Source organism: Chrysemys picta, chromosome 12, assembly GCF_011386835.1.
Source record: "Chrysemys picta bellii isolate R12L10 chromosome 12, ASM1138683v2, whole genome shotgun sequence".
In the NCBI taxonomy this organism is placed as follows: Eukaryota; Metazoa; Chordata; order Testudines; family Emydidae; genus Chrysemys; species Chrysemys picta.
In genome coordinates, this window is record NC_088802.1 from 6,021,532 (window position 1) to 6,035,313 (window position 13,782).

Sequence of the window (13,782 nt, forward strand, 5' to 3'; positions counted from 1 at the left end):
TTTGTTAGTCTCTAAGGTGCCACAAGTACTCCTGTTCTTCTTTTCACACAAAAGATAGATCAGACATTTAGCAAAGTCTTCCCCATCCAAAACCCAAAATGAACTTTGGCACGATAGGTCATGTCCGGGAATCGTACCGATCTTTTCAAATCCACTACGCAATTGCAGCAATGCAACGTTCCTTAAGAGGCCCCAGTCCTGCAAACGTTTATGCACGTGGCTAACGTTACACACAGAACTAGCCCTACTGACTCCCGTTTGGCTCGGTTTTATTTGCATTATGGCAGCACAGTTATACCAGGCCCATAATACCAGGCCCAAGGCCCAATCATAATATAAATTTTTAAATTAATGGAGACATCCCATCTCCTAGAACTGGAAGGGACCTTGAAAGGTCATTGAGTCCAGCCCCCTGCCTTCACTAGCAGGACTAAGTACTGATTTTGCCCCAGATCCCTAAGTGGCCCCCTCAAGGATTGAGCTCACAACCCTGGGTTTAGCAGGCCAATGCTCAAACCACTGAGCTATCCCTCCCCCCACATTGTGCTGGGTGCTGTCCAAAGAAACATCAGTAGAAGACAGCCCCGAAGAGCTCACAGTCCAAGCAGTCACAGCAAACAACTCACCTGTGCTAAGCAAATGCTTCCGTGTTTGCAAGATCTGGGTCTAACACCATCACGTTCATCACTGTGTTTTCTAACCAACATTTTTGGGGGGCCAGATCCCCAGCTGGTGTCAATCGGCCGTAGCTCCATTGGACTCAATGGGGCCAGATCCCAGCTGGTGTGAATCAGTGAAGCTTCGTTGACTTCAAAAGAGCTATACCAATTTCCACCACCAGGGGACTGGGCCCGTGACGTCGTTTATTGCAGGTTTAGAGATGTGTTTCTTATCGCTGAGAGGCGCAGCAGGGCGTGGGGACAGACACAACAATAGCACCCCCAGTGCCTTGTCTGCTCTCGGTTCTGCCTGCAGCTTGCAACTTCCCTGTGACTTATTTCAGGGCAGGAGGTTCAGTTTTGCCCTGTGATTGCTCCCTTTACATGCTCCTCCACTGAGCGTTATGTTCTGAACAAAGGCTCTAATCCTCTTGCCCTTTCACAGTGCCAGGCCCTGCAGCTCGCTAGCAGGTTGGCCGGCCTTTTGCATCTGAGTCGACCCTGTGGTTTGACAGCTTGACGTGGGGCCAGCGCTTCCTCTGCAGCCTTGAGCCCTCAGTCAGCCAGGGTGAGTCTGTGGAGGGTCATTTGTTTCTTCTCTTCTCATCGTTTTCTGGGCAAGCCTGGAAGATGGAGGATGAAGAAGGTTACATGGTATTAAACCTCCGACGCCAGGAGAAAACCACCACCCGCCCGTCACCAGGGAGGATCCAAGGTATGGACGTTAGAAAGTTTTGCTTCATGAGTATGTCGCAGGGAGAGAATGAGTGAAGAGCACAAGTGCAGAGCGCCATTATTCTGATGTGTCAGACAGGCTTTTCTTTGACCCCGTGACCAGACCTTCCCTGTTCCTGTTCAGAAATGGATATTTGCACTTTACAGTTGAGATTTTCAATGCTGCCTAAGAGATTTGGACACCCAAATCAAATCAAAATCAATGGGATTTGGACATTCAATTCCCATAGGCTCTGATTTTCAAAGGTCTACATTTGAGCACCTAGAATCACTTGTCACTTTTGAAAATCTTATTTTTAGGGCTGGCTGGACAACAGGAATTCCATTTTTTGAAAAATGTAGCGGTCTCGACATTTGTTTTAATTCTGCAGCAGAACAAAAACTAAGATCCTTGGATATAGCAGGGACGTGAGCCTGGCTCCCCTACATCCCAGGGGATGCCATAACCACCCCGGAACCTGAGCAAACTTTGCTGGAACTGATACACTTCCATGAGAAGTTTTGATGAATCAGCATTTTCCAACAAAAACAGTTTTGTTGACAAATTCCTGACCAGCTGAATGTGAACTCCCAGTGTGGGGCTGCAACCGAACATTACAGGAGAATATTGAGTAGGAGCAGAGAGGGTTTTTTATCTCTGTATGTGGCATTGATGTGACTGCTGCTAAAATATCATGTCCAGTTCTGATATCTATAATTCAAGAAGGATCTTGATAAGCTGCAGAGGGTTCAGCGGGCGGGAGCTCAGTGCTTTCTGAAAACCTGGCCCCTTTAAGGTCTCTAAATTTGAGCACCCAGAATCACTTTTCACTTTTGAAAATCTTCACCCATAACTTGAAAAATTTCTGCAGCATTTTCTTCACTTGACTTTAGTAGATTTCATTGAGGCTTAAAAAAAAATCAAGTCAAGACTGGCTGTGCAACTGTACTGTAAATTACTGCACGTCGGGTTGCATGAGAAAGTTCAGTTTGTATTGGATTATGGATATTATCTAACAATGCCTAATGACATCACGTGAGACCAGATTTTAAAAGGCAAAGATATTTTAAAAGGCAAAAAGCAAAGGTTGAAGGCGTCTCACCAAACTTTGCATGTTTTACAGATTCTCCTTTGAGTTCCCAGCGCTGTAAACTCATGCTAGGGATTTTGGGGGCTGTTTGCATCATTCTGACATTAGCCGTGATCATTCTGACTATCCTGGGTAAGTGTCTGGATCCCGTCTGTTTTGTAAATACGCAGGTGGTGACGTTTCTTATGCCTTAGGAATTCAGCTTAGCTATTTCCTATTCATCGACCAGGGATTCTCAAAGTTTCCCATGGCACAGTCCACCTCTGAAGGTCAATCTACACGGCACACTCTTTTCGGCCGTGTTCAGAGCACATATACTACATGCCCCCCCAACTTGGGTATAAATGGCAGTGTAGATGGTGAGGCCCTGCTTAGGGGAACAGAGTTAAGATACACTGAACCCTTTGGGTACGCACTCAGCTATGCACCCTACACAGCTCTCTACTGGCCCAAGCAGTGTCTCTCCCAGCTACACTTCTGTTTTACAGTGTAGTGTCCCACTGCCAGAGTCTTTCCCCACCACAGGGGAAGGTTCAGATGTGGGGAAAGACTCTGGCAATGGGAAGTCAGCAGTGAAAGGCTCCAGCAGCTCCCTGCTGTGGAGCCTTTACCCGTTGCAGGGAAAGACTCCAGTAGTGGGGAAAGTCTCTGGCAATTCCCTGTTACCGAGCCTCACCTCACTGCCTCTCCCGGCCAGAACCGTTCCCTGACACATGTAGCTGTGCACCACAGCGTGGAATAGTGGTGGGCAACCTGCAGCCCACGGGCCATACGCGGTTCATCAGGGTAATCCGCTGGTGGGATGTGAGACAGTTTGTAAGCAGTAACAATCCTTCCCACCAACGCTGTTCTGAAGTTTTCCAGGGCTTCTCAAATAAAACGGAGGAAAGATCAGCCTTGAAGAGCAACGGTGTCACTCAGAGAACCGGAAGTGGAGGAGAACGCAATGCCAGCCTGGAGGACTTATTTTCTCGTCTGAAGCAGAGTCTGTGTGATCCGGCCGAGATAAACTCAGCAGGTAACCTCAGTTCCGTGTGACGCACTTCACACCTGGATCTAAGGGACTGCTGTCTGGTCCATTCACAGCTGTGCTGCGGGGGGATGTTTTCCCCTCCCATCTACATCCACCATGCCGGCATAACTCAATAGTTCAATGTAAACTATGCGCGTCTGTCTGGTGGCTGGAGAGACAAGGTGGGGGAGGTGATATCTTTTATTAGACCAACTTCTGTTGGTGACGGAGACAAGCTTTTGGGCTACACCGAGCTCTTCCTCAGGGCTGGGAAAGTGCTCTTGGGAGTATGTCGACAGTGCAATAAAACACCCGGGGCTGGCCCATGTTAGCTGACTTGAGCACGCGCGGCTCAGGCTGTGGGGCTATAAAATTACGGTGTGGACATCCGGGCTCAAGTCAGCCGGCCTGGGTCAGCCATGGGTGTTTTATTGCAGTGTAGACCTCCCCAGAGTGTCACAGCTAAATGCCAGGCAGAACAGATTGTTTAGCACAAGTAAACACATATTGTAAGAGACCGTTCAAGGTGAAGTGGTTGGTTCACACCTCTGCAGTCACTGGACAAAAAAGAGTTACAGCTGCTTGTAATAAACCATAAATCCAGTGTCTTTATTAAGACCATGATTTTTGGTATCGAGCCAGGTTTTGAATGTAAGCTCCCAGGCTCGTCTTTTGAAGGTGTCGTGCAGGTTTCCTTTGAGGACGAGGACAGAGAGGGCAGATACAGAGCGCTCGCTCAGTGAGAAGCGTTCGCTGACAGGTGATGTGGTGTTTTTGTCTTTTATCACTTTCCTGTGTGAATGCATTCGAGAGCGTAGTGATTGTGTGGTTTCACCCATTCTTTTGAACGGGGCGTGTAGTGCACTGGAGGAGACACAGCACATGTTGTGATAGGCCTGGGTAGGACTCCTGGATCTTGACAAGTGAGCTGTGGGGATGTTGATCATCCTAGCAGTGGAGATGTGGCTGCAGGTTTTGTGCCTGTTGTTATGGCAAGGTCTCTAGGGATTGGTCCATAAAAGAGTCAACTCCTGCTACCAGGGCAGGGCAGTGTGATGGAGCTGCAAAGCTGGGGACTACAACTCCCATCAGCCCCTTTGCCTCTGTATGTCCCCTTCCTCTTGGCCAAGCAGGGACTATATGTCATCCCTCATATTGCACTGCTCCTACCCCTGCCCAGGGAAGGGGAAAGGGTTTGACCCAGGAAGTGGCCAGGTTGTGTGTGAAAAGGGGGAGCCACATGGCAGCAGGAGAGAGAAGCCCCAGGAACTGCGGCTGAGCCACATGTGGAACAAGTTGTGATGGTCGGATGGGGGGAGGTTTGTGTGGGGTTTATGGGGGAGCCGCGGGCTGGGCAGGGAACTGGTGCAAAGGGGTCTCAGTGAGAGACACTAACTGAGAGTGGCTTGGGAACCCACAAACACTTGTTTGCTGGAGTAGAGACTGGAGCGGAGCGGGCAGCCCAGGCACTGGGGATGAAGACCCTGCCTCTGAACCGGACGGCCCCAGGGACCCAACCAGGATCCGCTATTGCTCCCTTTGAACTGTAACCACAGGTGCTGATGTAACCCAGACACCTCCTGGGTGTGGTGTTCTGTCCCAGCGAGTGGCACCGAGACCACTTAGAGCGAGAGAAAGAGATCAAATGAGTCTGCTTGACAGCCTTACTGAGAGCCCCCCTGGCTTTTAGATCATGCAGTAGAGGCTCATGCACTAAGCTTCAGAGGTCCCTGGTTCGATCCCGCCCGCCGACAACCGGGGTGTGTCAGCATAACACTGACTCTCATTTTTCCGGGTGGATGTGCCACCCCAGGCTCTGCCCTGAGGCCCCTCCTCCACAACTTTCCCTGACACCCTGCCCCCACTCCACCTCTTCCCACTCCACTCCTCTCCTTCCCCTACGGCCCCGCCTACACTCCACCTCTTCCCACCTCCACTATGCCCCCACCCCTGAGCTCCTCAGACAGTTGTGGCTGCTTTTGCCCTGTAGCCCTCAGGGGCAGGGCCGGTGCAACCACTAGGCGAACTAGGCGGCTGCCTAGGGCGCCGAGTGGTTGAGGGCTAAAAGCCCACTCAGGCGAGGAGGTGGAGTGGAGGTGAGCTAGGGCAGGGGGGGCACGAGGAGGGCCGCCCTCAGTAACAGGGGGGATGCACAGGGGAACCGCTCCCCGCCCCAGATCACCTCCAGTCTGCCTCCTCCGCTGAGCACACCGCCCCCGCTCTAAGTCTCCTCCAATCGGCGCCGCAAGCCTGGGAGGGGAGAAGAATTAGAGTGTTGCCGGGCGGAGCGGAGGTGAGCTGGGGCAGGCTCCCCCGGTGGGGTTAGCTGCCGCGGAGGGGGTTCCCCGGGCGGGGGCGATGTTTCCTGCTGCAGGGGAGGGGGCTCCCTGGGCGGGGTTAGCTGCCATGGAGGGGGGGCTCCCCGGGCGGGGTTAGCTGCCATGGAGTGGGGGCTCCCTGGGCGGGGTTAGCTGCCATGGAGGGGGGGCTCCCCGGGCGGGGTTAGCTGCAGGGGAGGGGGGGCTCCCTGGGCGGGGTTAGCTGCCATGGAGGGGGGGCTCCCCGGGCGGGGTTAGATGCAGGGGAGGGTAGCTGCTGCAGCCCTGCTCACGGGGTCAGCGCCTATGACTGTAACTGTTTAAACCTCTGCACTGAGGTGATCTGCAACCTCTCCCCTTCCTGCCAGCCCTAGTCAGAAACCCTTTCCCTGAGCCATGTGCCTGAGTGGTTATTGGCACCCACCCGGGCTACCCCCTACATGGCCAGACAGCTGAAGCACCTACCGTGCTTGCCTCCGAGATGCGATACATGGGGCGCGCTACCGGCACCCTAAGAGTTTGGGGGCCAGAGTCACCCCAGTACTTCCAGACCTACTTTAGCTCAAGTAGCGTGTGCTCCTGGTGCTGAAGGGCTGGGGTTCAGTTCCTCTCGAAGACCCATGTCAGGGTGTTACACTGGCCTATTCAAGGGGAGGCGGCTTCCCCGCACTTCCTCCATCCCATCCAGCAGCAACAGGTCAGCCCACAGGAACGGCTGCAGGGACCAGCTCTGGGAGGTTTGTCTGACTCCGCGGTTAACTGCAGCAAAAGAATTCCCCAGTGTTCAGTAACTTCAGAAGCATTAATGATCTCCACCTCTTCCCACTGCCCCCTGCAGGTGGCTCCAGGTGCAAACTCTGCCCCAGGGACTGGGTGCTGCACGGGGACAAGTGCTACTGGCTTTCGAGCAAGCCTGACACCTGGAGCAAGAGCCATGACGACTGTTCAAGGAAGGGATCTCAAATGCTGGTGATCCAGGATCAGGAACAGATGGTAACGTATATTTTATGTCGGGGCACAGAGAGAGCCGTTCATCACGTCTCTGTTCTCTTTGTTACGTGTCTCTATACAGCGGCTCTCAAACTTCATTGCACCGCGACCCCCTTCTGACAACGAAAATTACTACATGCCCTCGGGCAGGGGAGTGGGGATGGAGTTGGAGCCCAAGTCCCTCCGCCCTGGGCAGATACGAGGGCCAGAGCCTGAGCACCGCTGCCCCAGGCTGAAGCCCTCAGGCCACAGCAAATCATTAAAATGGGGTCGCAACCCACTTTGGGGTCCCGCCTGACCCACAGTTCGAGAAGCACTGCATGACCTAGCACAATGGGGCCCAGATAATTGATTGGGGCTCAAAAATAAAAGTCAAAAAGAGATTGGAAGCTAATGTGGATAATAAATATCCAGAGATCTCAGTTAATGCTGGAAGAGTTTTGTACAGGACAGTAAACCTCCCGCTGCAGGGCTGAAGCCATTGATCTGTTAGAGACCTAGAATCGATCTACTAGAGATCAGGATGGGAACCAGGGTGGGGTGAGATCGTCCTGCGTCTGCTGCTGCGGGGGACTTACGCCTTCCTCTGAAACAGCCAGTGCCGGCCATTGTGGGAGACAGGGCACTGGGCTAGATGGACCCTGGGTCTGATCCCATCTGGTAATTCCCCTGTTCCTAAATTCTACCAGAGCACAAATAACAATAATTATCTAAGGACCTGCCGGGCACCTCCATGAAAAGATAACTGGTAAGAATGTGGTTCCAACCCCAGCAGTGAGTGACAGACATTTTGTTTACAGGTCAGCAGCTCAGAGAGATATATTATGAATCTAGATCTATTATGAATAATAATAATGTCATCATCATTATCTATTTCCATTCAGGGAGCACAAATAGTGGGCCCGGGGAGGATGGGGGCCTCATTCTGTGGGGAACTGGCTGTGCCCGTCGGGAGACATGGTCCTTGAGCCAAAGTGTTTACAATCCAAATAGACCAGACGGTCAAATATGGGCTCATTATCCCCATTTCACAAAGGGGAAACTGAGGCCCGGAGAAGTCGAGCGATTTTGTCCAGCACAGCGTGTTGTGCCGGTTTATTGCCGTTAGGTTTTTCTGCACTGCAGCATCTCGGGGTCTGTCTAATTCCATGTGCTGCTAACGCTGGGGCAGACATAAAAGACTTCTAGAGCAATACATTCACCCAGCCGCTTCTATTGCAGAATTCCCTGCAGCCTGTCATAAAAGATGACAATGCTGTTTGGATTGGCTTAACATTTAACTCTACACAAGGGAAGTGGACCTGGCTGGACGGTGCCTCTTTCCATGGAAAACTGTGAGTGTCTCCTGAGTTTTACTATTTCATGCTTAGAAAATGCCCTGCCATGTAATTTGCTGGTTCAGACCATGCGGCGTGTCCCACACCAGCTCCTCTGGGACTCGTAGCAGTTGAGAGACACAATGTAGGTCACTGGACCGGATTTCACGTGTAGGGTGACCAGATGTCTCGATTTTATAGGGACAGTCCCGATATTTGGGGCTTTTTCTTATATAGGCTCCTATTATCCCCCACCTCCTGTACCGATTTTTCACACTTGCTGTCTGGTCACCCTATTCACGTGTCACTCGGCTGTGGGGATAATCTAAGCCTGCTTTAGATGCCCACTCCTCAAACCACAGTTTACTTAAGCCTTGCCCCGGTGATGCTTTGTGGAATCCATCTGCCCAATTTAGGACTTTGAGCAAGATTATGCACGTTCCCGGTATGTTTACCAAGCTGCAAACTGCAGGGTTTTTTTAAGGGTGGGGGGGACCTAGTTGTCGTCTTTTTGTATGTTTGCCTCCAGGTTGAACAGGAAATCCAAGGCATTACAGGCTGGGGGCGGTGGCAGAGGACTAGCAAAAGAGGGTCAATCACTTAAGTGCCTGACCACAGAAATATACCTGCTCTGGACAAGAGGCTGGCCCCTGCCCAGAGGAACTAGTTCAGCAGAGGAGAAGTTGCCCAGCAATGAGGTCACCTGTTGGGGAGGGGTTGGAATCACATTCTTACATATTAGATTATAAGACAGAGCGTCTGGAAGGTTATGAAAGGACAGGAGCTGACCTCTCATCCTCGTCAGCCATTCTGTGTGCTTGGTCTTGCTTGACTCAGCACAGAGAGAGAGAGAGAGAGAGAGAGAGAGAGAGAGTGTTCAAAGTCTCTTCCAGCTGTACAGGTCTATGATTTCTATCAGCTGAAGCTGAGAGCAGCTGCACGTAGGAGTCTGATGGAGCAGAGGGACCCCCCCCACCTTCCAAAGCACAGACCCCGCAAGGATTCCCAAGGGAAGGGGGAGCTAGTGAAGGGCATGGCGTGCTGGTTGTTTTCTAAATGATCTGTTCTCACTTGTGCTTTGTCTGAAGCAGAGGGCACTAGTGCCGTTCGAATTCTGTGCAAAGCCCGTCTGTGCATTTCACACTTCACAACTGCCTAGGGTTGCCAACTCTCCCGGATCGGAGCCATTGATGCAAATTGGGATGCCATTGCCGCAAAATGGCGTCCAGTTCGGGAGACTTGGCAACCCTGCAACTGCCCCGTGTCCCCTGAGAATGTTAAACAGTCACCCGGGACTGGAGGCTCAGACCATTGGTGCAATACTGGCTGAGGGTGTGTTTAAACTACTCGCGCTCGTTGCAGGTTGCTAGGGCGGGGGGGCCGAAGGGCTCCGTTTCCAAGAACTGGTGGCAGACTGAGGGTGGGTGTGCTCCAGCCTGAGCACCTACAGAGTTGGCACCCACGGCCTGCTGAGATAGCGTTACCATATGTCTGGTTTTTCCCGGACATGTCCGGCTTTTTGGTAATCAAACCCCCGTCCGGGGGGAACTGCCAAAAAGCCGGACATGTCCGGGAAAATACCTGCCGGGCACTTCCCCTCCCGCGGCTGCTCTGCTCCTCCCCTGACTCCTGGGCTCTGTTTAAGAGCCGAACGCTACTGGCTTCAGGCAGCCCCCGTGCCTCCGGACCCTGCGCCGCCGGCCGGGAACTTCCCCTGCTGGGTTCCAGCTGCTCTGCTCCGGCGGCGCAGGGTCCAGAGGCAAGGGGGGCTGCCTGAAGCCAGTAGCGCTCTGGCAGCTCGGCTCTTAAACAGAGCCGAAGAGTCAAGGGAGGAGCACAGCAGCTGGAGCCCGGGAGGGGAAGTGCCCGGCCAGGGGCGCAGGGTCCGGAAGCAAGGGAGCTGCCGAAGCCCGAGCGCTACCGGCTTCACAGTTTGCCGGGCAGCCTCCAGACCCTGCACCCCCGGCTGGGCGCTTCTCCTCCCGGGCTCCAGCTGCGCTGGGGAAGCACCGGCCAGGGGCGCAGGGTCTGGAGGCTGCCCGGCAAACCGTGAAGCCAGTAGCATTTGGGCAGCCCTTTTCGCGTGGCTGGGAGGGAGGAGGGGGAGTTAGGGCGGGGACTTTGGGGAAGGGGCGGGGAATGGACGGAGTTGGGGCGGGGTTGGGGGTGGGAAAGGGACGGGGCCAGGGCCCGGTGGAGCGTCCTCTTTTTTATTTTTTTAAATATGGTAACCCTAGCTGAGACCCAGGGAAGCCTAAAGCACAGTGGGGGATTCAGGGCCTGGATCCTTCACAGCAATCTGGTGAGCCGCCAGCCGGGGCAGCCCAAATTCAGAAAGACACGATTTGCACGTCCATATTTACCTGCAATGGTACCTGTGCATGCAGTTCTGCTGCTCTCTAACGAGTGTTCCTCAATCTCCATGTGCAAACACCCCTTTACACAGGGAAATAAAGGCTCTGGGTGCCCAGTGGGTGTGAACACAATTTGTAGAACTCGCCTGTTGCTCTTTGGACTAAAGGTTTGACAGATGCACAAGGGAAGGGAAGGGACAGAGAACAACCAACCAACCAACCTTCCTCTTCCGCCCCTTGTGGTCCCCTGCACAGAAGCCAGGCATAACGGCTCTCCTGTTCCTGAGTACCACTGCTCCCGCCAGCACCCCTCAGGGCTGTAGCCACAATGAAGGAGGCGGAGCTGGCCAGGCAAAGAGGAGAGAGCTTGCTGCATCTTCCTAAGAGGTGGTGCAGGGGTAACACTCCCCAAGTAATCCAGCATCTGTGCCCTTTCCCTCATGCAACCAATGGCACAGTTGCATTCAAATTAGCTGTAGAATAATCATGGTGATTGGCCGTTGTCACCTCTGATATCACAATGGCCTAGGACTCTTGGCAGGACATAGACACATGCCTTGCTGTCCCAGGGTGTAATCTGTAAAGTCATAATCGCTGAGAACTGAACCATTGGACTGTAGCCACGAACAAACCCCAGCGAGGGTTGAACTGGGCGACATTCTGACCAAAAAGAGCTCCCAGCCATGCATGTAGCTGTCTCCATCACTGCACAGTGACTCTGCAGACATCCTAGACTTCAGTGTAAAAACAGAGAATCCTGGAGCCTCACGATATAGATTGTGGGTGCTAATGCTAGTGTAAAATTAAAGTCAAAACAAAATGAAAAGAAAAATACAAAGCAAAACATTTCAACCTTAGCAAAATATCAAGAATCTCAACGAAATCAATACATTCTCACAGTCCAAGCAGCTTTACCCAATGGGAAAATGGTCCCTTGGAAAAATGTTGGCCTGCTCCTCATAATAAGCTGTATCACTGAGTTTGCAGATACACTAATAAAGCACCTCTAAGCAGGCAACAGCCTCATTTGTGAATTAACACAGGAATTACGATAACAATGTTCCTTTGGGCTTCTTTGCCTGGTAACTAGAACTGAAAGGACTCAAAAACAGAGCAGTAATTTACTGATTTAAGCTAAATTCGAGGCGGGCCTTCTTAGTCCTCAATAAAAGGGCCCCCAGGCAGAATTGCAGCAAGGTGTGAATGACAACTAATATCCTTATTTCCGTTCCAGTTCCTGTGTAGACAGGCCCTGGGTTGTTAACTGAAGTGGTCAGGGCTCGAACAGCAGGGCTGTAATTTCACTTTCAGGACCAGGTTGTCTCTCTTAGGCACCGAGCTACACGGGGTGAGCTGCAGAGCTAGTCCCCGGGGGGGCACCAAGACGGGCGTAATGGAGTCATGTTGCTTAAGGTTTGGTAACATGGACACAGGTTCTCCAGGACCCAACTGACCAACCCATTTCCCACAATGGGGCTGTGGGGGGGAAATACAGAGATGAAAGAAGGAACCACAACCTGACACCCCACGAGGAAGAGCTGCTACCGGCTCTTTAATCAACAGAAACAAACTGACAGGGACTTTCTGCTTCATTCCACAGGGGCCGAGGATTACGTCAGGGTGGAAAGAGCAACTGTGGAGCGTTAAAAAAGACTAAGATTGATTTTGACGTCTGCAGCACTGAATTAAAATGGCTCTGCCAGAAAGCAGCTTTCCTGCTATAGACAGCGGCACGACTGATCGGGACAGGAAAAGGCCTTCAGTGTCTGAAACATCTACAGTATTTTCAGCTTTACTTGTAAATGTCATGTCAGAATCTGGGGCCAGAGCCCTGCTGGCGTGAATCAGCCATAGCTCCACCGCAGACAAGGGGGCCAGACCCCCAGCTGATGGACATCTGCGCCTTTGACGTCAATGGTTTTATTGTCCACTAAAGAAAAGCAAATCCACCTGCTGGGCCCTAATTGCCAGAGGTTTTCCCCACTCCAGCCCCCAGGAATAAAGAGGACACACCCCTCCCCCCAGGCCTGGCAGAGCTGGGGAGCTAGTGCCCCCGCAATGGAAATATTGCAACCTTGCACAGCGGGCGCACAGCTTGGGGGGTGGGGGGCAAGAGTGGGACCAAGGAGGCTGGAACGGGCCTGGGAGCAGGTAGGGACCAACCCTCCCAGCCTGGAGCCCCTCCCCCCAAATGCTAAGTCTCAGAACCTCCCTTCACGATTCCTTCCTGTCTCCCTGCCCCCATTCCCAGGGAACCTCCACTTCCACCCCCACTTCGCTCCCCTTTAACCAGCTTCCTTTAATATGCTGCCCCAACTAGCCATGTGACCAGTTAACCCTTTACAGGCTGCAGCGCCTTTTCCTACTTGCAGACCCCGTCTGTGTGTCCTGGCTGGATCCGAAGCACGGTCACTTCTATGGGGAAATAAACTTGTGAAAACATTGTGTTGCTTTCCAGCTTTGTATTTATTTACTGGTAATATTGTGAAGTGGGATAGAGGCCCTGAGACCAGGGTCCCGTTGTGCTGGCTGCCAGGCTGCCGAGAGCGGGTTCGGGCCCTGGTGAAAAAAATTTTTCGAGCCCCTCAGCAAGGATGGACCGGCTAAACAGGGCTGACAAGGGGAGGGGGGGGGAAGCCAGGCCCGGAATTTTTTCGGGGCCCCCAGCAAGGGTGGACCGGCTAAACAGGGCCGACGAGAGCCGGGGGAAGCCGGGGAAGCCAGGTCCTGGGCCCCCTTCCGGACCACCAAGCCCCGGTAATTTGTACCGGCTTCCCTCCCACTCTTGTTGGCCCTAGTGCCAGGCGCTGCACAGACACAGAGAGAGAGAGAGTCCCTGCCACAGCTGAAATCAGGGCCCCGTTGTGCCGGGCGCTGCATAGACACACAGCGAGAGACAGTCCCTGCCCCAGCTGAGATCAGGGCCCCGTTGTGCCGGGCGCTGCACAGACACACAGTGAGAGACTGTCCCTGCCCCAGCTGAGATCAGGGCCCCGTTGTGCCGGGTGCTACACAGACACACAGCGAGAGACAGGCCCTGCCCCAGCTGAGCTCAGGGCCTAGGGTTGCCAACTCTGACTGAAAATATCCTGGGAGATTCTCCCCCACCCCTCCATGTGACGTAATGTCATTTTCTTAAAATATCCTATTAAAATCCTGCACTGCTTTCAATAGTCACCAGGAGATCAATGCTGATGCTGGGAGACTCCAGGCCAATCGTGGACGACTGGCAACCCTATCAGGGTCACGGTGTGCCAGGCGCTGCACAGACACCCAGTAAGAGACAGTCCCTGCCCCATAGCATTTACAGTTCAAGATTCAGACCATG

At 53.0% G+C, this 13,782-nt stretch overlaps 1 protein-coding gene across 1 annotated transcript; it reads left to right on the forward strand.

Moving 5' to 3' along the window:
- Nucleotides 1-1,018: 1,018 nt before the first annotated feature.
- LOC112058660 (killer cell lectin-like receptor subfamily F member 1) lies at nucleotides 1,019-8,267 on the forward strand. The gene is made up of 5 exons (XM_065564220.1): nucleotides 1,019-1,374; nucleotides 2,498-2,596; nucleotides 3,321-3,482; nucleotides 6,633-6,787; nucleotides 8,006-8,267. Exons 1-5 carry the CDS (start codon nucleotides 1,290-1,292, stop codon nucleotides 8,120-8,122), a joined length of 618 nt encoding a protein of 205 aa, XP_065420292.1. The 5' UTR covers nucleotides 1,019-1,289; the 3' UTR covers nucleotides 8,123-8,267.
- Nucleotides 8,268-13,782: the final 5,515 nt, after the last annotated feature.

Bases quoted from the DNA above. Each gene is read 5' to 3' on its own strand.
- LOC112058660 (XM_065564220.1), top strand. From the start codon at position 1,290: ATGGAGGATGAAGAAGGTTACATGGTATTAAACCTCCGACGCCAGGAG. The intron at 2,597-3,320 runs GTAAGTGTCTGG...GCTGTTCTGAAG, and splicing joins GATCATTCTGACTATCCTGG to TTTTCCAGGGCTTCTCAAAT. The intron at 6,788-8,005 runs GTAACGTATATT...CTTCTATTGCAG, and splicing joins TCCAGGATCAGGAACAGATG to AATTCCCTGCAGCCTGTCAT.